This window comes from Podarcis filfolensis (genome assembly GCF_964270895.1).
Source record: "Podarcis filfolensis genome assembly, chromosome: 4".
Classification (NCBI taxonomy): domain Eukaryota; kingdom Metazoa; phylum Chordata; class Lepidosauria; order Squamata; family Lacertidae; genus Podarcis; species Podarcis filfolensis.
The window spans coordinates 63,386,148-63,409,197 of record NC_139607.1 but is presented as its reverse complement, the minus strand read 5'-3'; the positions used below and the strand labels follow the sequence as shown (position 1 = coordinate 63,409,197).

The 23,050-nt window shown below is 41.5% G+C and overlaps 1 protein-coding gene and 1 long non-coding RNA gene across 3 annotated transcripts; one reads left to right on the top strand and one right to left on the bottom strand.

Annotated features, from left to right (window-relative positions):
* Positions 1-146: 146 nt before the first annotated feature.
* Positions 147-13,984, bottom strand: PDZK1 (PDZ domain containing 1). 2 transcript variants are annotated; one of them, XM_083611611.1, is made up of 10 exons: positions 13,388-13,984; positions 12,408-12,475; positions 9,772-9,983; positions 8,380-8,626; positions 7,030-7,166; positions 5,330-5,525; positions 4,342-4,538; positions 2,890-3,078; positions 1,358-1,657; positions 147-801 (listed from the first exon to the last, which is right to left on the bottom strand). In XM_083611611.1, the coding sequence occupies exons 3-10, from the start codon at positions 9,979-9,981 to the stop codon at positions 742-744; spliced, it is 1,536 nt and encodes a 511-aa protein (XP_083467737.1). In that variant the 5' UTR covers positions 9,982-9,983; positions 12,408-12,475; positions 13,388-13,984; the 3' UTR covers positions 147-741. The 2 variants fall into 2 exon arrangements, with proteins under 2 accessions (XP_083467737.1, XP_083467736.1); XM_083611610.1 differs by having other exon boundaries at positions 12,408-12,466; positions 13,388-13,576.
* A 1,144-nt stretch (positions 13,985-15,128) lies between these two features.
* LOC310761652 lies at positions 15,129-22,832 on the top strand. The gene is made up of 3 exons (XR_014547634.1): positions 15,129-15,542; positions 16,074-16,115; positions 22,545-22,832. It is a non-coding gene; the product is annotated as an uncharacterized lncRNA (long non-coding RNA).
* Positions 22,833-23,050: the final 218 nt, after the last annotated feature.

The following is a 23,050-nucleotide window of genomic DNA, read 5'->3' as shown; positions in this document are numbered from 1 at the left end:
TCTAAAGTTGGTTCACCTTTTCGTTAAGGCACCTTGTTTGACCTCATCAGAATGAGACAAAAGTTGGGCGAGGGTTCTGGTCAAATGGTAGGTTGCAGGAACAGAATCTTTCACATTCTGTATATCAGATACGCTGCAGACACAGATCAGACTACCGTGAAACAATTTATTTTAAAACTTAAAATGGAATTAATACTGTGAAAGCAACCAATGTAGATATGCCAGTGCATAACTGATACTTCAGTGTTTTCAAAGTGTTCAAATGTTGGGCAACAAAGCCTAAAATTAGTTTGTACTAAAATGACTACACATTAATATTTGCTTTGGTTAATGGTTCAAATTATACGAGCAATAAATGTAAATAAGAATGATTATTGATTTAATTGGGATATAGTAAGTGTACATATGCATGGTAGGTATTCACTCACCATTTTCCGTTAGGAAGCTTTGGCTGCAATCAACACGGTAACATTTTTAATGCATGCAGTCCTGGTCCTCATGGAAAAAGCCTGAAGCTTAACAAAAATGAGGTAGGAATCTAGTAGGATCCCTTCCTCACCTGAAAGCCATGTTATCTAGCAGCCCAATCCTATACATGTTTGTTTGTTCAATGGGCCTTTGTTTCCAGTAAGCATGCACAAGAAAGTAGCCAACATTTTCTAAGCAGTAATATTTGTAACACTGCTTCAGAATACTATTCCCTTTTGGGCACTACCATGGGAAGGTACTTGACCCCTGGCATTACAATTTGGTATCATCATCTTCAGAAGCAACTGAGAGTGAAGAGGAGGATGAGTTAGCCTAGAGAGAGAAAAAAAAACAGTAAACAAGTAAGAAACGCTCCCAGCAGCAGTCTGATCTAGTCTAGAATATTGGCCCAGTTTGCATGAACAAGCAAATGTGCAAATTTCTGGCCTTGAGACAAACCAAGAGCAGGAAACCCAGAAAAAATGGGTTCAGATGTAACACTCAGCCAAACCATAGCTTAGCTCTAAGGAGCGTAGCAGCAGCAGGGCTGGGGGAAGAGTGCTGAGGGCACAATCCCCCCCCCCCCGGAACTAGCACATTTGCTTGTTCACGCTAAGCCAGAAGAAGCAGCAATAACTGAGCATTATTAGCAGTATAACCACAAGGCTTAGTCATTCTGTGATTTAAGCATAGACTGAGCATAAGCTCAGCCATGCCATGTCCATAGTTGTTCTGGCCAAATCATAGGGCCACTTATTTGCAACCTAGCCATATAAACTTGGAACTGAATACCAGTGATTTAATTTAGGTTTTTGTCCAAATAAGCAAACTTAGGACTGCAACCTTGAGCAGATCCCTTTCCTCAGCCTTTATAAATAAGGTAACTCACCCTCTCTCGTGGTTCTGGCAATGGTCCATCTGGCTCTGGGGCTTGTATCTCTGTGTAAGCAGGAGGGTCACTACTGCTGTCTGGTGAATCTGCCATGGGGGCAGTGATGGGCATATTCTGGGCCTTGAAGTACCGATAAGCTTCTTCTCCACATACTACTAGTTTCAGCTTGTTTCCACCATCATGGATTCTTGCCACGACATCGTCATAATCTTCATTCTCCACGTTTGCACCGTTGACTTCTATTAAGATGTCATCGATTTTCAGCCCTGCTCTTTCTGCTGGGCCACCCTCCTTTACCTGAAATTATATCGTATTAAAAAGCCAGGCATTTTATTGCTTGAGAGTGGGTGGGCAGAGTATGGTAAGGGGTAGTTCTGACCGCTAAATTACTGCAGGCTAGGAAGCTTTGTACACTGTGAAGTTACAATTAATGAAATGGAATAGTTAAAAATAGAGATGGTATTTCCTTCCTAGGGGGTGCTGCCATTGCTGCTTGTGCTCACCAACCCCACCTACCTGCCAACATTTTTACCTGGCCAACCCCTACTCCCTTTACACCTCACCCACCCCTAGCCTACCCCCTCCCAGCTCACCCCACCCTCCCTATAAATATGACTACAGTGATTTTTAGCTGGGGGAGTACTTTGCCAAAACTCACTCTGAAGCGCCACCCACCCTCTTTTAAGCACAGCTGTAGTGATGCTTCAGAGAGTGGTTTTTACTTTTATTTATTTTCACATGCGGATTTAGAGCACGGGAGTTTGAAAACAAAATCAATGGTCACATTCTTCGCTAGCAAGTGGCACAAAAGAAGTGGTAGCACGGAAATGGATAAGGTCCCGAGAGAAGGTTTGACGTGACGTTAAAAAACGATGAGAATAGGGCATCACAAGATTTGGAGGGAATTCAAGTTAATGTCAAAGAAATAATTGGCTGTCGATTTCTGGTGGCAATTCATGAAACAGCAAGATACTGTGCAATGCACAGGTTTGGGGTTTCATATGCTTGCAGCTACTCACCATGGCATGAAAAACGGATAGAATGCTGTCAATAGATCAGTGGTGAGGAAAAAAATCTGGGGCTTAACAGTACGGAGTAATTGAATGTGATCTAAACAGTTATGGATTGGAAGAAATAATACAAATTGTTTAGAAAAATTTGATTCCTTGTATTTATCAGAATTTGCATCATAAAAGAGAATTGGCGTTGATGTCTAACCTACGCATGATGTAATATATGCACTGAATAGGTGACTTTTTTTGCTATAACTCTAATTATATAAATTTAAATAATTTTAAAAGCTTCTTTCATGGGCCTCCTTTCAACTCTTAATATTGTGCATGAGTCTTTCATGCTCCTCCTTGTGGCCATGCAGCAGCAAAAAGGGGGGTAGGGAATGTGCAAGCCTGGGGCAAGGCTAGACTGAAAGTGGTCCCTGCATTGTGCACCTCTTGAGCAGAAGGGCTGGGCAACTGCTGCTCATATTTGGCATCATGTTTATTTCACCAGCATATGGATTAGATTAATACCTCTTTGATGAACTGGCCAGGCAAACCTTTGATGGCATTCAAACGGAAGCCAAAGCCACTGGGACCCTTTACCAGGTAGCAGAGTCTGGGCTTGTGATGCTCTTTCGCCGTATGACATGTTGGCACTTCAGCCTCACATGGAGATTGCACCGGGGTTGTGTGATAGTAGAGGCATGGGGATATCTTAGCCTTAGTAACCAAAAGGAAAAAAAAGCATTTATTGCAAAATACACATTGCTACCAAACATTGTGTGATGATAAAACCTCCCTTACACATTTTGGGATATAATGAGCAATATTTGCCACTAAATATTTGCAAATCTCTTGCTTCTCTCTTCCGTAATAGCAGATGACACATTTAGTCCCTCCTTTCCTCCGTTCCCTATATCCTATCAATTTATAAGCACACCACAGAAAATGATGCAGGAACTTGTGTGGGTGGAATAAACTGCCTCTATGACATTTTGACCCTCCAACTGTTGAAGAAGGAGTGAACATTTTACTCTGCTTTGAGTCATGTCATTAAATACTTTATATCTATTCCCCCCAAAAAAACACAAATAGCCTCCAACAATTTATAACATAAGCAAAGTAATATAAATGCATCTTGTGATGGGATGATGAGCTGCTTGTGCGCAAAATTCTTAGTCCCTCAGAGTTTGGCTAAGTCCACAAACCTCTGTCTGTAACGGAGCTCCATCAGCATGGCTCCGTCAGTCGCTGGTAGAATCCGACAGTGGGCGTTTACGGAATTTCCTCCAGCATAAAAGCTCCTTAACGGAAACTCGCCTTCTGGACTCTCGTCGCGACAGTTTCCGGCGAGGAGTGGGTGTCCCTATAGGAGGTCCTGAAACCTCCCCACTGTTTTCGCTGGAAGTGTCTCTGAGCCATCCCTCCGACTCACTTTCCCTTGGAGCTCCTTCTCTCCCCCTGCTGGTTCCCTCCTCAGCTGATAAGTCTCTCCCAACCTCTGTGAGCCCTTTCACCTCCTGTTCTTCCGATGACAGTTCCCTGACACATCTATACCTACTTGGTGCCTATATGTTCAGCTGGCAATATTCCATGCATTTTTCAAAAATTGAAAGTTTGCATACAGATAATCAGAATTCTGCACCAGGAAAAGAGGAGCTGGTATATATTTGCTAGTTTGGTATGAGTCATTTTGCCAAAAGGGGAGGGAAAATACAGCAATGTAGGAAGTTCCACGCCCTGCCAAGCCTTCTCAGCTTCCACCTGTGGCTTCTGAATCTCCGCCAGACTTTCAGGCTAATCCTTCCAATCTAGAAACTTGCTTATAAAAAGAATTAAAGTTGGCATTCTCTGCATATGTTACCAATTTCTATGCTTGCACTATGTAACTACAGATAGCTGCAGCCGTCTGGTTACCCCCACCCTTTTGCTCATCGTATGACTTCCAAGTTAGTTGTGCTTGTGCGCAACTGTGTCTGTTACCATTTTGTACATGGCGTCCGTTTCGTCATCCACCACCAGCAGCACAGTTTTTTCACCAGACTTCCTGATCTTCTCCACGACAGCCTCGTGGTCCAGTGCTTCAACCGACTCTCCATTGACAGCCACCAGGATGTCATTGTCCTTGAGACCAACTTCGGCCGCAGGGCTGCCAGAATCAATGTCCTTAATTAAGTGACCTGTACACAAAAATAAGAACGGACTGTTACTTGGTAAAGTGCCTTAGTGGGTTTTCGTTTAAGACCATACCTGTGTCTTAGGGCTTTTAATGTTGTATGACTACCTCACAGAATGCTGCCTTCTCAAGAAGTGCGGGTTACACTAGCAGCCAAATGGGACTGCAGCATTTTCCAGGCAAAAGAGAGAAATTGATTGGGCTCCAGATTTCTCAGATCCGAATTCTGTTTGATTATAAACTCGGGGAAATCATTTTCTGTTCAGAACATTAGATGATCCAGGCTGGATTAGACCAAATAAATAATGCTCTATCCCCACCTGCCATTTTTAAGATGACAGCATAAAGCACATCTGTTCACACAGTCATATTGGGGGGGGATGTCTAGCAGTTATTTTTGCTGCTGCTGCTGCTGTATTACCTTTTACTGATTGAATGTGATTCTTTATATATTTATTAAATTTGTATACCACCCTTCATCTGTAGATCTCAGGGTGGTTAACAGCATAAAATTACAATAGAAAAAAACACAAAATACATAATAAAAACAAGAAAACAACAACAACAAGCAAATAACCCCCCACCCCCTCCCTACAAGCACATTTAAAAGGATATAGGATGTTAGTCAAAGGCCTGGTTGAAGAAGAAGGTTTTTGCCTGATATATAAATGTGTATTCCACAAATGGAGAGCCGTGGCAGAAATGCGATTTTTAATGAATTTTATAATTTTTGCACATATTCATCACACTTGTATGGGATAAGGTGTTTCATAAATGTAATAAGATAGATCATACCTTTACCATTCTGTTCCATTCTCAGGTAGAATCCATAACCATTTTTTCCTTTTGCAAGCTCCAGCCTTCGGGGTTTGTGGGGTAATAATTTCAAACTTGCCATTTCTCTCCTCAGCTGCATGTTCTGGCTCTTGTAATACTGATCGGTTTCTTTATTTGACACCAGAAACACAAGTCGATTTCCAGACCTCCTCACCTGGGAACACAGACATACAATGCTTAGAGGTAGAACTTCAGCCATGCCAAACAGTGGGACAGGGCTGAGGAGCATTTTATATTCAAAGTGCTGATGTGGATGAGGTGACCTTGGAAATCCCTAGTCAGCACAAAACATCTTTTCTGATGGCATTTTCATAAGTGAGGCTTAAATTGTTCTGAACTGCATTTATGAAGCCTATAGTGTCTGGAGTGTATGTTTGATTGCTCTTCCACATTCAGATATGGCCCACCTATTTATTCACTTTGGATCTGAGTACTTAACACTAACACAAATTTTTCAGCACTAAATCTACTACTTATGCAATTTGAGTGGAAGGCATGACAGTAGATAGCTGGACACCAGTCACTCAGCCCTGTGGATGGGCTGGGCTGGGGAAACTATTAGAAATAAGTTTTAGCTGTTAAATACTTTAGAGGCTATGCTGTAAGCCTTGCATAAAAGCCCTGTTCACACATTACTCACATGGAAGGCACATGGGTATAGGTAGAGGTAAAGGACCCCTGGACAGTTACGTCCAGTCAAAGGCGACTATGCGGTTGCAGCGCTCATCTAGCTTTCAGGCCGAGGGAGCCGGCGTTTGTCCACAGACAGCTTTCCGGGTCATGTGGCCAGCATGACTAAACCGCTACTGGCACAACAGGACACTGTGACAGAAGCCAGAGAGCATGGAAACGCCGTTTTCCTTCCTGCCACAGTGGTACCTATTTATCTAGATGCACTGGTGTGCTTTCGAACTGCTAGGTTGGCAGGAGCTGGGTCAGAGCAATGGGAGCTCGCTCTGTCGCGGGGATTTGAACCGCTGACCTTCTAATTGGCAAGTCCAAGAGCCTCAGTGGTTTAGACCACAGCGCCACTTGCAGAGGTGGGGGACCGTTTTTGTCCTGGGGCCAACTTTAACAGATGGCCAGGGCAATCCACCTGTCAATCACCTGTCATGATTAATGAAACTCAGTGGTAGAGCATCTGCTTTGCATGCAGGAGGTCCCAGGTTCAGTGTCTGGCATCTCCAGGTAGGACAGGCCTGAAGAGCAACTGCCAGTGAATATAGATAATACCAAGTAATATGGAGCAACCGTCTGACTTTGGCAGCTTATGTTCCTATGCTTAAGCAGACAGATACATACAGTGGTACCTCGGGTTACAGACGCTTCAGGTTACAGACTCCGCTAACCCAGAAATAGTACCTCGGGTTAAGAACTTTGTTTCACGATGAGAACAGAAATCGTGTGGTGGCAGCAGTGGGAGGCTCCATTAGCTAAAGTGGTACCTCAGGTTAAGAACAGTTTCAGGTTAAGAACGGACCTCCAGAATGAATTCAGTTCTTAACCCGAGGTACCACTGTACTGTGATGAGTTAACGCTGGGAAAATGGTTGCCTGCATTCATTCAGGACCACAATCTTAGATCTGTGGGGGAAAACCTAACCAACGATTGAGGAACAGGGTGGAGGCTGAGGTCTTGAGGTTTAGGCTTGGAGATACCTTCTCGACTACTTCCTCATGAGTGTCGTTTTCCACATTCTCTCCATTGATTTCGATCAGGCGGTCATTGGGCTGCACTCCGGCTAATGCAGCTGGTCCTTGTGGGGCCAAATCTATAATGAACAATCCCTTGTGACCTGGAATAGACAGAACCAGGACAGATCTAAATAACTCGCCATGTTCTGTGTTACTCAGCAATGGCATAACAATAGGAGCCCTGTAGACTTGGGACGTTTTGTTCAAGGAACATATGAAATGGCAGTAAACTGGAAATAACCATGTCTTCTTTCTATGCCCCAGGAATTCAAGAGGGAAGCCATTCACCCTCTGAAGCCCAACTTTTCTTTATGCCATGTTCAATACTGCTGTGGGGAGGATTATTATACTTGTTTATGTTGGTTGATGATTGCCACCAGCAAGAATAGTTGCTTATTAAATACTACTTGTTTTCCCATTGTTTATTAGCACCTGGCTTATGATTGTATTGCCATATGTAAGTGCTTCCTGTCTTGAAAGGAACAAGTCTTTCTTGGGCAGTTACAAAATGTGCCAGTGACTGTCAGCATGAAACACGGTAAAAATACCTAGCTAGAGATCTTTCTTTATACCCTTGGATATAATTTTTAAGAGTTGTGACAAAAAGCAGATATATTGCATCCACCTCAGTTCTCTTGCTGTTATTGTGGAAGACACTTCCATTGCCAAGTACTTGCAGTCATATTATATTATTATTATTCGTTGTTGTTATTATTCCACATTACCTGAGATTTTCAGAAGGTAAAGTTTAAAATCTTTTGTTTTCCAAAAACAGCTTATCTGCGTCTTCATCAAATGTAGACTTACCAAGCTAAATGTTGTCCAGTCACAAAAAGATTTGTATTTCTCACACCCAAAAACATAATTTTAAGACCCCTCACTGAAGAAATTTGCCAAAATTAATTTTGACCCCCTAAAATGCTACACTCTGCTGCCCCACATCTCATTTCCATGGAAAACCACTCAGATGCTGTGTGATGTGTGAATCAGCTGTAGGGGGAAAATGTATGTGCTAGCCTGTCCCTGTAGCTGAAATGTTTCCAACCAAAGCCTTTATATTTCCAGAAGGTTTGTGCTGTTCCTTCTGGCACTTCAGCAGAGTTTCAGAATAATTCGAATACCTTCTCATATCATTACCATGAGAACTCACAATCCAAATAATGGTCTTCAACAAAGGGCTTGGGAACATGTGCTTTATATGAAAGCAACATAAAGAAATTGTATTGAACCACCAAGCCCACCGCCACCTCCAGAATGCATACAATGCATATTATATAATGCTACATGTGCATTGTCTATGTTTATTGTTCTCACCTTCCGTTGTCTTCAGAGAGAAGCCATAGCTGTTTTTTTCTTTCACCAGATAGCAGAGGCGGGGGTGTGTAACTGGGCCAGGTTCTCCATTTGTCACAACTGAAGTGTTTTCTGCTTGCTGCTGGACTGGTAATGTTTGACCCAACTCTTCAAAATTGACCCCTTCCTTATGTGCATCTTCATAAGATTTTTCATCCAAAACAAGGAATGATACAGAGTCCACACTTTCCCTAACTAAATCAGCAACCTGTATGGGGCAGAACGAGCGTTTCAGTAGTAATCACAGGTAGTAGTAAAATAGCTCATCTAGGTATTTCCTGTTGCCTTATACAAGAGGAGACCTACTGACAAAGGAGACTGCAGGATACGTGCAATACATATTGGGGACAAAATACAGTAGTCACAATCCAGGAATCCCATAAAGTTACCTCTGGGTGCCCATGCTGGAGGGGGGAAACAGAAAACGTTTGGTGTAGCAAATCTCTAATGATATATCTACACTACGGATACAAATGGGTATAATAGTCAATTCCTCTAGGAAACTGGAATGCTGTGAGTGGAGACCTGCAAGTTATATATGCCCAAAGGTTTCAGCCCTATGCACATGGGTTACCCAGGAGTAAATCTTATTAAATGTAATGGGACAAACATGCCACAGGGAGCAGTTCGGTCTGTATAAACTGCTTGCTAGTTAAGGCTGCTCTCAATATTAAAAGGCCCTGCTGCATGTTTCATGAAAAGAGAGGTTGCCTATGGCTAGAAGCATGGCCTTTTTAGTCATGGCCCTGGGGCTAAGTCCTGAGGGCCACATTCACCCTTGGCTAACCCCTCAGAGGCCACATGTCCACGATGGGTGTGACTAAAAGTTGGTGGAGCTATCCCATACTCTCATACTCTTTTTGTTGATGTCACCCAAACTGGTAGGATCTTAGGTGGCAGAAAAATTGACCTGACCTGCAGGTTAGCTACCCCTGGGCTAAGGAGTCATGTCCGTCATCGTAGTTAGCTCAGTTGGTTAGAGCATGGTGCTGATAATGCCAAGGTTTCAGGTTCGATACCCATATGGGCCACCTGCATTGCAGGTGGTTGGACTAGATGATCCTTGGGACCCCTTCCAACACTACGATTCTATGATTTAGAAATGCCTTTGGGAACTGTGAGACTTTTAACAGAGGAGACGGGCAATTGCTGAATAATATTATTGCTGCTGCACATGATCAAGGTGGTGGTGCTGATGGTTATTTTATCAGTTTAAATCAATGTAAGGCACCCTGAGCTTTTGGAAAAGGTAAAGATTTTAAATTGATGAGTCCGGGATCAGGCTGCATGATGTACCAATATTTCCTGTTTGTCTGGCAGCAGAAAGGGCCCCCAAATGAAATTGCTCTATACCGTTCCATGATCTTCTTTGTCTACAAAAATCCCATTGACCCTCAGGACTCTGTCTCCATCTTTCAGGCCAGCCTTCTCAGCTGGACTCCCCTTTGCCACGTTCCGGATCAGGTGCCCTGTTTTATATTTCTCAAGGCGCAGACAGAATCCATAGTTCTCTGCCTCTTTTCTGGTCAGTTTGCATTCCCTGGGCTGAAGAGGAGACATCATTTCTGTCACAAGGGATAAAAAATAATAATATTACTCTGTTGGCAAAGATGCTCATGGAAGGAAAAAGAACCTTGTTAAGGAAAACTAGTCCAGTGGAATGAGCCAAAGAAGGTGCTCATAAAAGGAACCAGGACAATTATAGAAATACTGAGACAATTCCAGGTTTTGATTTTTTTTTTTGTGGGGACAGAGAAGAAGGTACTGATTAATCTGGATTATTTTTCTCTGAGAGATAAATTGATGCCCTGATTATTCATAGCACTTTAGCAAAATTTTTCTTTGAAAATACTACGTAGACATCACACATTACTAGAATAAATGACACAAGCTACTCATTAATGATTTTTTAAAATTGTTTGTCATTCCCTCTCATTTGCACATAGCAACTCACACTTGGTTCAGGCCTCTTGTACAGCACAAACACATATTGACTGAATCACCAACTAGCCAAGGCTATCACAGGGTTGGCGAGGACCACAGCATCTCTTACAGTGACAGCTTAGTTCCCTCATTATTTGTGTGTCCAAGGGGCAGTGGGGCCATGCCACTGATCCTGCTTTCAAAGCCACATGGCATCTCTCAGCTGTACTCCTGATGTCCACATGCTAGTCATGGATGTCTTTAGGGGGGAAGCCTATGCATGTTGTCTTTCCCCCTGCAGCTAACTATAGATAACACACAGAAATCGGGGATAGTGTGCAGCTTATTCAGCAGAGCCAGCAGTGTGAGCCCAGTGTGAGAAAGCAAATCTTAGGCATATGATGAAGTATGGTGAAAGAAAGCATAGAATTCATAGGCAGGATTCCACAAATCTGGTCGCCAGAAGAAATGAATGGCAACCATCCCCACATCCAGTGTATAGCACAAAAATCCTCTCTCTTTTCCTGGAGTTCCTATACAGTAAATTGAAGAGGGCTTGAGAAAAGAGGCCTTTGAACTGTTGTTTGGAAAAGGTAAGAAATAACAGGAGTCTCTCATGCATGCTGCCTGCAGGTTTATTTATAGTAAAATGCACATTCCTTTCTAGGCAAAATGCCTACTTCAAGGCAGCTTATCGTGTTTTATCTTAACACATCGTAACTAAATAAAATGGAATAAAAAATTAACCAGCAAGAATAAAAACAGAAGGGGGGAAACAACCATGGGAAATACACTTACTCAAATATCACATTTTTCAGTGGCCTCTTAAAAGCAGGCAATGAGGGAGGCAGCCAGATGAAGCTCCCTGGGGCAAATGCTTCACAATCCAGATGCCACAGTGGAGAAGACTCTCTCTCTTTTTCTTATTGACTACACTTCTATTAGAAGGAGTTGAGAGGACAACCAGAAATGGAGCAATATTCTCATTGGGCTCAGGTGGGAGATCTCAGAGGAGAGATGAGCTCTTATTCTATTTGAGGTAAGGGCAAAACCTTTTTACAAAGCCCAGTGCTAAGTGAAAGACTAAGTTCTCTGCCTGAGTCCTCCCACTGTGCAAGGGCAAGGGATAGGTGGTAACCACAGATAACTGTTGGCTAATAAGCTAAGTTAAATTCTGCTGAACCTGTTCCCCACTCCAGAGGAGCAGTGCAGCTTAGTAATGATGCTGCAGTTCCAGTGCTCTGTAATAATTGTGTACTTTGCTCACCCCTGCTTTGCTGGTAGTATACTATAATCTAGATGATGTAGTTAATATGTAAAGAGATGATGGTTAATGAGTGGAAGATTGGACTAAGTGGCATTCTGCTTCCCTGCACGTATTATTCTTGTCATTCTAATTACCACTGAACAGCTGATTCCTGGCTCCCTAGTCATATTATTTAATAAAACGAATACCTGTATTTTTTTTATATAAAAAAAGCTCCAACCACAAACTAGCAGTTCTAGCTTAATACAAGCCCACTTGCTTGACAAGTACTATCTATAGGGTCTTCCTATGTTTTGCTGAAGGTGGGAGCAGGATCACCCCATGGGTCCCACCTCTGCTCTCTACAAATGTTCATCATAACCTGTGCGAGAGCCCAAATGCGATCAGGAACAGAATAGACAGGGCCTTGTAATGCAAGCAAGCTCATTTACAGGTGTGCATAGGCTAGGAAGCCAGCAAGCATGATCCCACTCCCCTATGATCTATGCACAATCAGCATAATGTGTGCTTATTCCTTATTTTCATAGCTAATTTACAATGAAAGAAAAGGGGCACACACTTTTAATAAACATAGTGTAATCAAATTTGAGAAACTCTAAACAAATAAATAAAATTTCAGCATGTGGAATCAGATGGATTCCTGTGATTCTTATCATTTGTGTATATATTACACACAAGTTTCTAGCTCTCAGAGTTACATGAAAGTGATAAGGCAGGAACCCTGACCCAAAATCTAGCAATCATTTTTTTAAAAACACACAACAAAATTGGAAGGAGAGGAGTCAGGGAAAAAACTTACCTGCTTGTGTAGTTTGCCCTCAGAATTTTCTTCTGCAGTCTCTCATGCTGCTGTACCAGTATGCACAGCTACATTTCAAATGAACAAAGGTTGATTTAAAAGATGATTTATTTAACAGGCTTCTTTGCATTTGTTCGCCTTCTTGATAACCAATCTTTTCTCCACCCCCACACCTCTCAGCTGAGCAGCATTGGGCTTTCCTCAGAAACTTTGGATTCCTCCTTAGTAATGCATCACAGGTGCCAAGATTCTCACATGGATCACAGCCAAGAGCAGCCACGTGTCTCACTCTGAATTAAAAGGACAGCCCAAGTCCGAATTAAAAGAGCCCTAATGGAGAACAGGGGCCTTGAAGTTGCACATCAATATTCGGCACCGGGATAGGAGCTGGAACAGGCACAGCAGTTCAGAATGTCCTCCACTATAAGACTGTTATTGTACTTCAGTTTAAATTATTGTAGGTCTCTTTAAATTTGCACCTACACATATAAACTATGCTGTCATCTTTCATCCTATGTTTTTTTTTGGGGGGGGGGGCGTTGATGCAGGCCTACCTATGGTTGACACCCACCCTTCCTGTTTCCTCCCAGAGCTGAGCGGGACCAGGGATACTCCATTATGGACCTAAGACTTATGCAGAACTGGTCTCGCAGCAAAGTAATTCATCAAAAGCATCTCATATAAAAAAAGGATGCAGACAAAACGCAACTTGGCAATTTCATCAGGGCTGAATAATCCAAGGCCCCGGCCTACTTGCAGACATGACACTGTATCTTTACTCCCTCTTTGCAAATCAAAGTATACCCCCCAAAAGGGTAGGCCACATTTGATCTCAGATATCTAGAAATGTTCACACAACAGCATGACATTTGGCTCTCCCACAATAAGAGCACCAATATGCATTCATAAGATCAGCTTTTCATTCGCACCCTCAATCATATTTTGAAATGCTGACTATAATAAAACGAGATACCCCATACCTTGCCAGAGTGAGGCCTCTGCGGTCTCTTAAGCGGGGAGCTAATATCTGGCTCCAGGACCATAGCACTTCTTGGATGAATCCACGCCCGCTCTCGTTCCCTTTTCCAGCAAAGCTACTGACCTAATTCCCATGAAGCACCTGTAAACCTTTAGGGCTTATCCAACGCAGACTTAAACTGGCTTAGTGGTGATTTCCTCTCGCCAGGGAACCTAGGAGGAATTGTTCTGCAAGAAAAAAGCAAGGGATCTCTAACCCAGAAAAGAGAACCAAAGGAGTTCTTAAGTTCTGCCTTCAGGTAGTTGTCTCTGTGATTCCAATCACTATGCCACAAACAGGATTATTAGCCCTACAATCTCCAGGATCCTTGGGGAGAAATGAAACTGGTTAAGCTGATATAAAACCTATATGCAATAGATTTGGAGTGCAGAGATGCCCTTCGTTTCTGCTCCAGGCTGGAAGAGGGCAGGGGGAAGTACTGGCTTGCTTAATGCCATGAAAGGACAGAGTGCTCTGACAGACAGTGTTGTAAAAACGGAATGAAAAGAAATCACCATTAAGTGCTGCAGAGTGATAAACAAGGCACAGGCAGTAATAGCACAGAGCAGTTATTAAAATCTTCCTGCTAGGTTAGGCTCATAAGATGAAGGAAATTTAAGCATTGCCAACTTCTTCAGAGATCTCTAAGGAGAGGCTGTGGAAAAGTCAGTTTAGAATGCTTTGAGATTACAATCTGTTTTGCTAATCCTGGAAATTTGCCTGCCTATTTTGTTCCCCACACCCTGAAACCTAGGCTGTGTACATACCCCATGCATTTAAACCATATGTTGCCCCCCCCCCCACAAAAACTCAAATACTGCGAGTTGTAATTTGTTAAGGGTGTTGGAAAATCAAACTCTGGGTGTGTGTGTGAACTACAGTTCTCATGTGCTTCAAATGTGGTGTAAATTATTTATTTCAAAAAATTTATGTGCCACTTCATTGTGAAAAGCCTCAAAGTGGTTTACAAAAAGAATAAAGTTATCAATAAAAACAACTGCTTAAAACATTCAAAAAAATTTAAAATCAGTGATAAACACAGATTAAAACACACATTAATATTCCACATCTGGTAGGCTAGTCTAAATCAGAGGTCTTTCTTCATGTGCCCTCTACATGGCTTTCTAAACTGTTACAGAATCACAGAATTGTGTTGGGTGGTAACCCTGAAGGTCATCCAATCCAACCCCCTGCAGTACAGGAATATCTTACTAAAGCATCCATGATAGATGACCACCCAACCTCTGCTTAAAGATATTGTTTTGTTTTTTATTATTATTGTTATGGGTTTGCAGGAGGCAAAGATCCCCTAAAACTTCTGGGTACCACTAATTTCTAGAGTTAGTTAATGTAATAATAATAATAATAATAATAATAATAATAATAATAATAAATTATTTCTACCCCACCCATCTGGCTGGGTTTCCCCAGCCACTCTGGGTGGCTTCCAACATTAAAAATACATTAGAAACATCAGTCATTAAAAACTTCCCTAAACAGGGCTGCCTTCAGATGTCTTCTAAATGTCAGTTGTTTATTTCCTTGACATCTGATGGGAGGGCGTTCCATGGGCCGGGTGCCACTACCGAGAAGGCCCTCTACCTGGTTCACTGTAACTTCGCTTCTCGAAGTGAGGGAACCCAGGTGCAAGACAGCTTAGCGGTGTAAAAATGCAGGCTGAAATCTGTTTCTTGGCCTGGGGAGAAGAACCATCATGTAGTAGAAAGGCAAGTAATGGGCCATTGACACAACCTGTAGGCAGCATAGGTGTTTGAACCGCTCCTCTGGTGAGAGGATAGTGAGCAGAGACAAATGCAAGGCTTAGGATTTCATTGTTTGATGATGTAAACTGGGAGGAGGAGCTTGCCAGGGTAACGGTGGGTGTGATGTCACTGCAGGAAGAAATGTGCCCCTTTTAAACTGAGCAGTTGTTTTCTGCAAGTGTTGCTGGGGAGGAGAAGGTGGAAGCAGGCAGAACTCCATGCATGCTGGCGAAGAGAGGCTGCATCAAGAGACCGGGGGCACGACTGCCTGCTGCTTTGGACCCAAGTTGTGAGGGGAGCAGTGAGAAACCCTGTTGGGGTGTAATGTTCTGCCCTCCCTCCATCATAGCCCAGGTTGTATGTGTAAGACACACTATATTTCTTATAGATGCTAGTGTCTCCTGTGCTTCATTCCAAAGGAACACAAATCCTGGTTAAGCACCAAGAAGACCGCTGGAATCTCAGCAGACATTGGGGTGGCCAGTGGCATTTTGTAATGTATTTTTTGTGTTTTTATATTGTAAAGGGCCCTGAGATTCTCAGATGAAGGGCAATATATAAATGTAAATAATAATAATAATAATAATAGCAGTTGGTAAAAGGCACTTCTAGCAACTGGGGTTACCTGAGCTTCCAGTGGCAGACCTGGATCCAGAAGCAGCCCCAGACTGTGACTCTGCTCTTTCAGGCAGATTGAAACTCCCTCGAGGGCCAGCAGTTGGCCAATTTCTTGGACATGGGAACTGCTCACCCACAGTGCCTTCATCTTGCCAGTCTAGTTGGCCATTGTGAGAATAAGATGCTAGACTAGATGGGCCATTGGCCTGATCCAGCAGACTCTTGTTATGTCCTTAAGGCCTTGCTTTTTCTTCTTCAGCACCATAGTTGCTGCTTCTTGAAGTGGAGAAGTGACAATCAGGGAAACAGGTAAGCATCCCCTCCCGTTGAACAAAAAGTACCAAACCTATTTCCAAAAACTCTTTTTCTTTCTGTTGAGACATGTCACTTCCTGTTTGATTTCTAATCAGCAGCAGACAGAAGGTTCTTGTTTGACTGGTGATCTCTAATAAAAAGCAAACAAATTACCCATGCATATTAATCAAGTCTTCTAAAATCAGCAAAGGTAAGTATTCAAAACTGAATGTATACAATTACCCAACCTTGGCACAGTCGTGAGCCACCACTGTCCCTGATACAAATAGCTAATCTTCTCAGGTTTGTGGGAAGAGCTGACTTCCAATAGTTACTCTTCAGTCATTGGGATGTCAGACTTCCAAATATCATCTAATGAAGTAAGTCTTACATATACAAAACTAACATGCAAGGCTTTGTATTCAGGGTTAATTTCGTTCATTTAGCTTGAAAGTGTTCTGCCCAGATGAATAATTGCCTGGCACCTCTTGGTTTCAAGAGCTGAAACATCTTATCTTGGAATGAATTCCCATCTCAGATCCTTTCAAGTTCTTGGCTAGGTGACACATACATATCCCTTATGGCTGACAGAAACAGGATAGATTAAAACCCCCAAATGGACCGTGTAAACATGCCAGTGCTTCACCTTGAACATTTGTTTGTTTGTTTGTTTGTTACCTGGGACTATTCATATAAGGCAGGGATGGAAAACCTGTGGCAGAAGAGCAGAAATAGAATGCAATAGCAGCTTCTCCAATTGTTATTCTCACCAATTGGTATACTGCCTCTAACATTGGAGGTACAACATAACCGTCATGGCTGGTGGCCCTCCAGATGTTATTGCACTCCAACTCCCATCAGGCTCTGTCACAATGGTTAGGGATAATGGGAATTGTAGTCCAACAACAGCTGGCAGGCCAAAGGCTCCCTATCCTGATATAGGGGATCCAAATATCACTCCCAGGGTGGATCTACACTCATGGTTTATAACGGTAAGGAAGAAAATAAAAAAATAAAAAATTGTCCAGTAGCACCTTAGAGACCAACTAAGTTTGTTCTGGGTATAAACTTTTGTGTGCATGCACACTTCTTCAGATACTCTAAGGTGCTACTGGACAATTTTTTAATTTATTTTGACTGTGTCAGACCAACACAGCTACCTACCTGAATCTAGAACGCTAAGGAAGGGTTAAAGAATGCTTATCTTAATGTATTGCTTGTAACATTAATAATGTGTTATTAAAATGTAACACCAGAGGGCACTGCAGAGTAACCAGGAACCAGCAGTAAGGGCAACTGTGTTGTTACAGAGGAATGTTAAGGAGGAACTTTTAGCAGTACTGAATGCCATGTGATGTTTTAGATCGGTATATCTAATATTGTTCTAATAATGTTACAACAGTCAGGGTAGATCCAGTCCCAATGCTCACTGGTTCTCTGATCACAGAAGCAAATGTTACTGTCAGCTAATCTTGCATGGCTCTGGTTTTACTCTAGGGTATGTAGAGGAGTTCTAGGTGGTTTTCCGACAGCTATAAAATTTGGCTTCCCACATCCAGAACCTCACTGAACTTGGGTCATATTCTGAAAACATTGTATGTTCTTTCTAGTCAGGGTGGTTTTAGGGAGCTGGGATATAGCTTGTGGTGTTAGCACTTGTTAGATTAATGCATTTTACCTGCTTCAAGCCTTTAGAATGGGCCAAGGTATAACTACCGTATTTCTCACCCTATAGGACGCACCGGCCCATAGGATGCACCTAGTTTTTTGGGGGGGAAATAAAGAAAAAAAAATTATTCCCCCCCCTGCCGCGGCTTCAGTGCGCCCCGCGCTCCGGGCAGCAGGCTGCTATGCGCAGCGTAAGGAGCCCTGCGGGAACTCCCGCGGGCTCCCCAGGCTTGCTGATAGCTTCCTGAAGCCTGGAGAGCAAGAGTGGTCGGTGGGCACCGAACCCTCTCGCTCTCCAAGCTTCAGCGAAAGCCTGCATTTGCCCCATAGGACGCACACAGATTTCCCCTTCATTTTTGGAGGGGAAAAAGTGCGTCCTATAGGGCGAAAAATACGGTAAATATATTCTAATTGTCAGTTAGAAATGTTTTTGTGTAACAACATATGCAACATATCAACCTTGATTCTATTCTTTCTGGAACTCATTAAACACACTCAATCCCTCAAAACACACTCAGAAGGAATCAAATCACCAGAAATCTCTGCTATTTAGAGGATGGCAAGAAATGTGAATGTGTTTGTAAAGGTGTTCAGTAATCAAGGACAAAGGTTTCAGTATAGGTGGCTCCTGTTAGGCCAACTAAAATATTTCAAAGTATTGTGCAAGCTTTTGAGTTCTCTAGATGGCATTTTCTAGGGTGGAGACTTAGCTCCAACCAATAATAGTTGAGGACATAGGGCGGCATTCACCTATTGAGTCCTGTCAGCCAATCCTCTACACAAGGACTTCTGCTTGCACAGGATGTGCCATCCTTCCTCCATACACTCCCTGCAGCCCCCCAAAATTGGCTCGGGGGTCAGAAGAACCCCCCAAAAATGTGCACTGGGGAGGAAATGGGGTGATTGTTCCATTTGGCAAGTTGAAATGATTGGTCTAATGGAATGATAACAAGTGTGGCATTGAATTCCTCCCACTATTTAACTCTATAATTCCTAATTACTACATACTGTCCCCACCTAAATCACAACTCACATGAAGTCCTTCAAAGGACAAATAACGAATAACACTTCTCCTCAGGTGTAGGCAGTGCTTTTTTTCTTAAAAAAATGTGTAGGGGTTACTCTCATTTTCCTACTCATATTGAAATACTGTTCCCCAATGAGGCCAAACTTAGATTCACAAAATGTTTAGGGGTATGCGTACCCCTGCATCCCCCCAGAAAAAAACACAGAAGTCTCTCTAGCCTCTGGGGTTTCTGTTTTTTTTTTTTTATAATATTTTTTTTTCCATATAAACACAACACAACAAACATAAACATACAAAGACAAAAACAGAACAAAAAACATGTATCATTTCATATCCTAATTTCTTATACCTTTCTTCCCCGACTTCCTCATGCCTCCCCTTTCTGTATTCCAAATTCTTATCGATTGTTCAGCAAATCTTCCCTTATTTTAATTTAAATTTAGACTATTCTTCCTTATTCTCCTTGTCTTAACCATTGCTAATAGTAACCATTTACTTTCCAGTCCAACATCATTCTAACTTTCATTAACTTTGTAGTATTTCTTTAAATAGTCCTTGAATTTTTTCCATTCTTCTTGCGCTGCTTCTCTTCCCTGGTTTCGGATTCTGCTCGTCATTTCTGCCAAGCCCATGTAGTCTATCACCTTCATCTGCCATTCTTCCAGTGTGGGTAGCTCTTGCGTCTTCCAGTACTTCGCAATGAGTATTCTAGCTGCTGTTGTAGCATACATAAAGAAAGTTATATCCGTCTTTAACACCCCTTGGCCGACAATACCCAAGAGAAAGGCCTCTGGTTTCTTGGGGAAAGTATATTTAAATACCTTTTTAAGTTCATTATAGATCATTTCCCAGAATGCCTTAATCTTCGGGCAAGTCCACCAAAGATGAAAAAATGTACCTTCAGTTTCTTTACATTTCCAACATTTATTGTCAGGCAAATGGTAAATCTTTGCAAGCTTGACTGGGGTTATGTACCACCTATATATCATTTTCATAATGTTTTCTCTTAAGGCATTACATGCCGTAAATTTCATCCCGGTGGTCCACAACTTTTCCCAATCAGCAAACAAAATATTATGACCAATGTCCTGAGCCCATTTAATCATGACCGATTTAACCGTTTCATCTTGTGTATTCCATTTCAGCAGCAAATTGTACATTTTGGACAAATTCTTAGTACTGGGTTCTAACAGTTCTGTCTCCAATTTTGATTTTTCCACCTGGAAGCCAATTTTACTGTCCAGTTTAAACGCTTCATTTATTTGATGATAGTGCAACCAGTCTCTCACCTTCCCTTTTAATTTCTCAAAACTCTGCAATCTCAATTTGTCCCCTTCCTTTTCCAAAATTTCCCAGTATCTTGGCCACTTGGACTCCATATTTAACTTTTTAACTGCCTTAGCTTCCATTGGCGACAGCCACCTTGGAGTTTTATTTTCCAGCAAGTCTTTATATCTGACCCAGACATTTAATAGTGCTTTTCTGACAATATGATTTTTGAAACTTTTATGTGCTTTAACCTTGTCATACCACAAATATGCATGCCACCCAAAAATGTTATTAAAACCTTCCAAATCCAAAATGTCTGTGTTTTCAAGAAGTAGCCATTCTTTCAGCCAGCAGAAAGCTGCCGCTTCATAGTAAAGTTTAAAGTCTGGCAGGGCAAACCCCCCTCTTTCCTTTGAATCCGTTAATATCTTAAATTTAATTCTGGGCTTTTTGCCCTGCCAGACAAATTTAGATATGTCTTTTTGCCACCTCTTGAAACAATCCATTTTATCAATTATTTGCAATGCTTGGAACAAAAACAACATTCTTGGCAATACATTCATTTTTATAGCTGCAATACGGCCTAACAAGGAAAGCTTTAAGTTGGACCAAATCTCCAAATCTTTTTTCACTTCTCTCCAAGTTTTTTCATAATTATCTTTAAACAAATTCACATTTTTAGCTGTCATATTTATACCCAAATATTTCACTTTTTTAACCACAGTTAACCCTGTCTCGTTCTGAAACCTTTCCTTTTCTATCTGTGTCAAATTTTTCTCCAAAACCTTTGTCTTAGACTTATTCAATTTAAATCCTGCCATTTGACCAAACTCTTGAATTATTTCCAAAACTCTTTTCGTGCTAGCTTCTGGCTCTTGTAATGTAAGTACTAAGTCATCTGCAAATGCTCTCAGTTTATATTGTTTAGCTCCGACCTGAATCCCTTTAACCAACTGGTCCCTCCTAGCCTCTGGGGTTTCTGTCCATTACTGGGGTCTCTTGACTTCCTGATCAGCAGTTTTTGTGAATGGCCCCAAATGTCCAAGTTCAGAATTGTCAGTGATCCTCATGAGCTCAGCTTCTGGGGTAATCTCCTTCCTCTTTGGTGACTGCTGTGGTACTTCTAGTATGCCTGTCAGTATAAATGCAGGTATCACTTTGTATGCCCAAAACAAGACACTATTAATTCCTGAACAGGCTGACACACAACATAAGAAAATGTAAAAAAGCACAAGAAGCTTAAGGCTGGAGTCTTAGTTCCAACCCATAATAATTGGAGACAATATTTCATTCCATAACGACAAATTACTACAGTATTGGCTCCATCCTCCTTTGATAGGAAGCAGTACTAGAACTTGTTATCAATGCCTCAGTATGTCAGTGGCTCAGCACAAATAATTTCCCATCTATATCTCTGCCTGGTTCCTTCTATTTTGGCTTTGCAATAGCAAACAGCAGGGACTCCTCTAAAATGAGCCAATAACCCTATGTAGTGAAAATAAAAAGCATTCCAACTTCTGCTAGAGAATTAAGTGCCTGTATGATGTCGAAGAACCTTATTATAACAAGCAAGATTCTCCATAGCAATGTAACTACAGATAGGTTTTGTTGTTGAGATCTTTAGTATTTCTCTGTCAACCACAGACCCCTTCTTTAAAGTATTTGTTCAAAATAGCACATGCCTGTTTTGAAACTTTCCATCTGTCATGAACTTCTGCAAACTCCTCTGAAAAGTGCTTAAATTTACCTGCTGGCTTTCATTTAATATGTATATGAAATTTAGTTCCTGGGTTTCTTTCTGTGAACATTCCTGTTAAACATGGACCAGTCAATCTATTTCCAGTTTGTGTAATTTTTGCATCTGTTCATTCCATTTTATTTTTGCATCAATCTGCAATTTTAAAAAATAAATACTATTTTTAAAAATAGTACTTAAATATGCATCTTATATCAACACACACATTTCTGCATAGATTTTATCCTAAACTACATACTTTATACATATTTTATACATCTTGGTACATTTGGTGAGCCAAGAACTACTGTAAAATTCAGAGATGTACAAAACATAAAAAGATTATATTTGCGAAGTATAAAAAGATTTGTGCATTAGGCTGCAGACATTATTGGCTTAAATGCAGCTAGGTTGTTCTTTTTTCAATTCATATCAAAACTGGTTTGGGAGAAAATGCAGGGGCATGTAGTATTTCATTTTAAAAAAAAGACAGGATAAAGGATATATATGGATTGTGGTTAACTGTCATGTTTACACCACTTTCCAAACCAGTAGTGGGGTAGCGCAAGATGCAGAATAAACAGGAGTGTATACACAGCCTTCGTCCAGGATGCATGAATTAAAATGTTTAAAAATGCAGAGTGAAAAAAATTATCCCCAATGTCTAGAAGCTCTTGTACAACTTAAAGAGCTAGGTTGCTATTATTACATTTATTGATTACATTTTTATCCTGTTCTCTTCCAGAGCTCAGGGGAATCCATCCCTTCCCTAGAACCCTGTGAGTTTTCAGATGAAACAAAACTATTCAGGTGGATAAGATTTCATGTAGTCTCTGCAAAACTTTGGAAAATGATCTCCAAAGTAGAAGACTGGACAATTAGCACACTGCCATGCATGTCTACATCAGTTCCATTGAATTCTATGGGAGTTGCTCCCAGATAAGTATGTTTAGGAATGCAGCCTTAATAAGCGAGTTCCAGCTTTAGTGTACGGTGATCCACACTGGAACAAAAACAAAACAAAACAAAACTGGATGGGGTGTGTGTATGTGTGTGCGTGTGTGCATGCTAGCTTTACATATATGCTGGTGGCTTCTAACTTGACTGACTTTCCAGAAAAAAAGAGCTGAACATATCAGTTAGCTAAAAAGGCAAATTCAATTCAAGAAATGAGCTGAAAATAAAACAAATCACAAGTCACAAAATGCATTTTTAAATGGTTAGTCATTTTCAGAGTGTCATAGTTTAGTC

Excerpts from the sequence above, each read along its gene's own strand:
- PDZK1 (XM_083611611.1), bottom strand. The coding sequence starts at position 9,981 with ATGATGTCTCCTCTTCAGCCCAGGGAATGCAAACTGACCAGAAAAGAG. Across the intron at positions 8,627-9,771 it reads ACAAAGAAGATCATGGAACG|GTTGCTGATTTAGTTAGGGA; the intron begins GTATAGAGCAAT and ends TGCCCCATACAG. Across the intron at positions 7,167-8,379 it reads CTCTCTGAAGACAACGGAAG|GTCACAAGGGATTGTTCATT; the intron begins GTGAGAACAATA and ends TGTCTATTCCAG.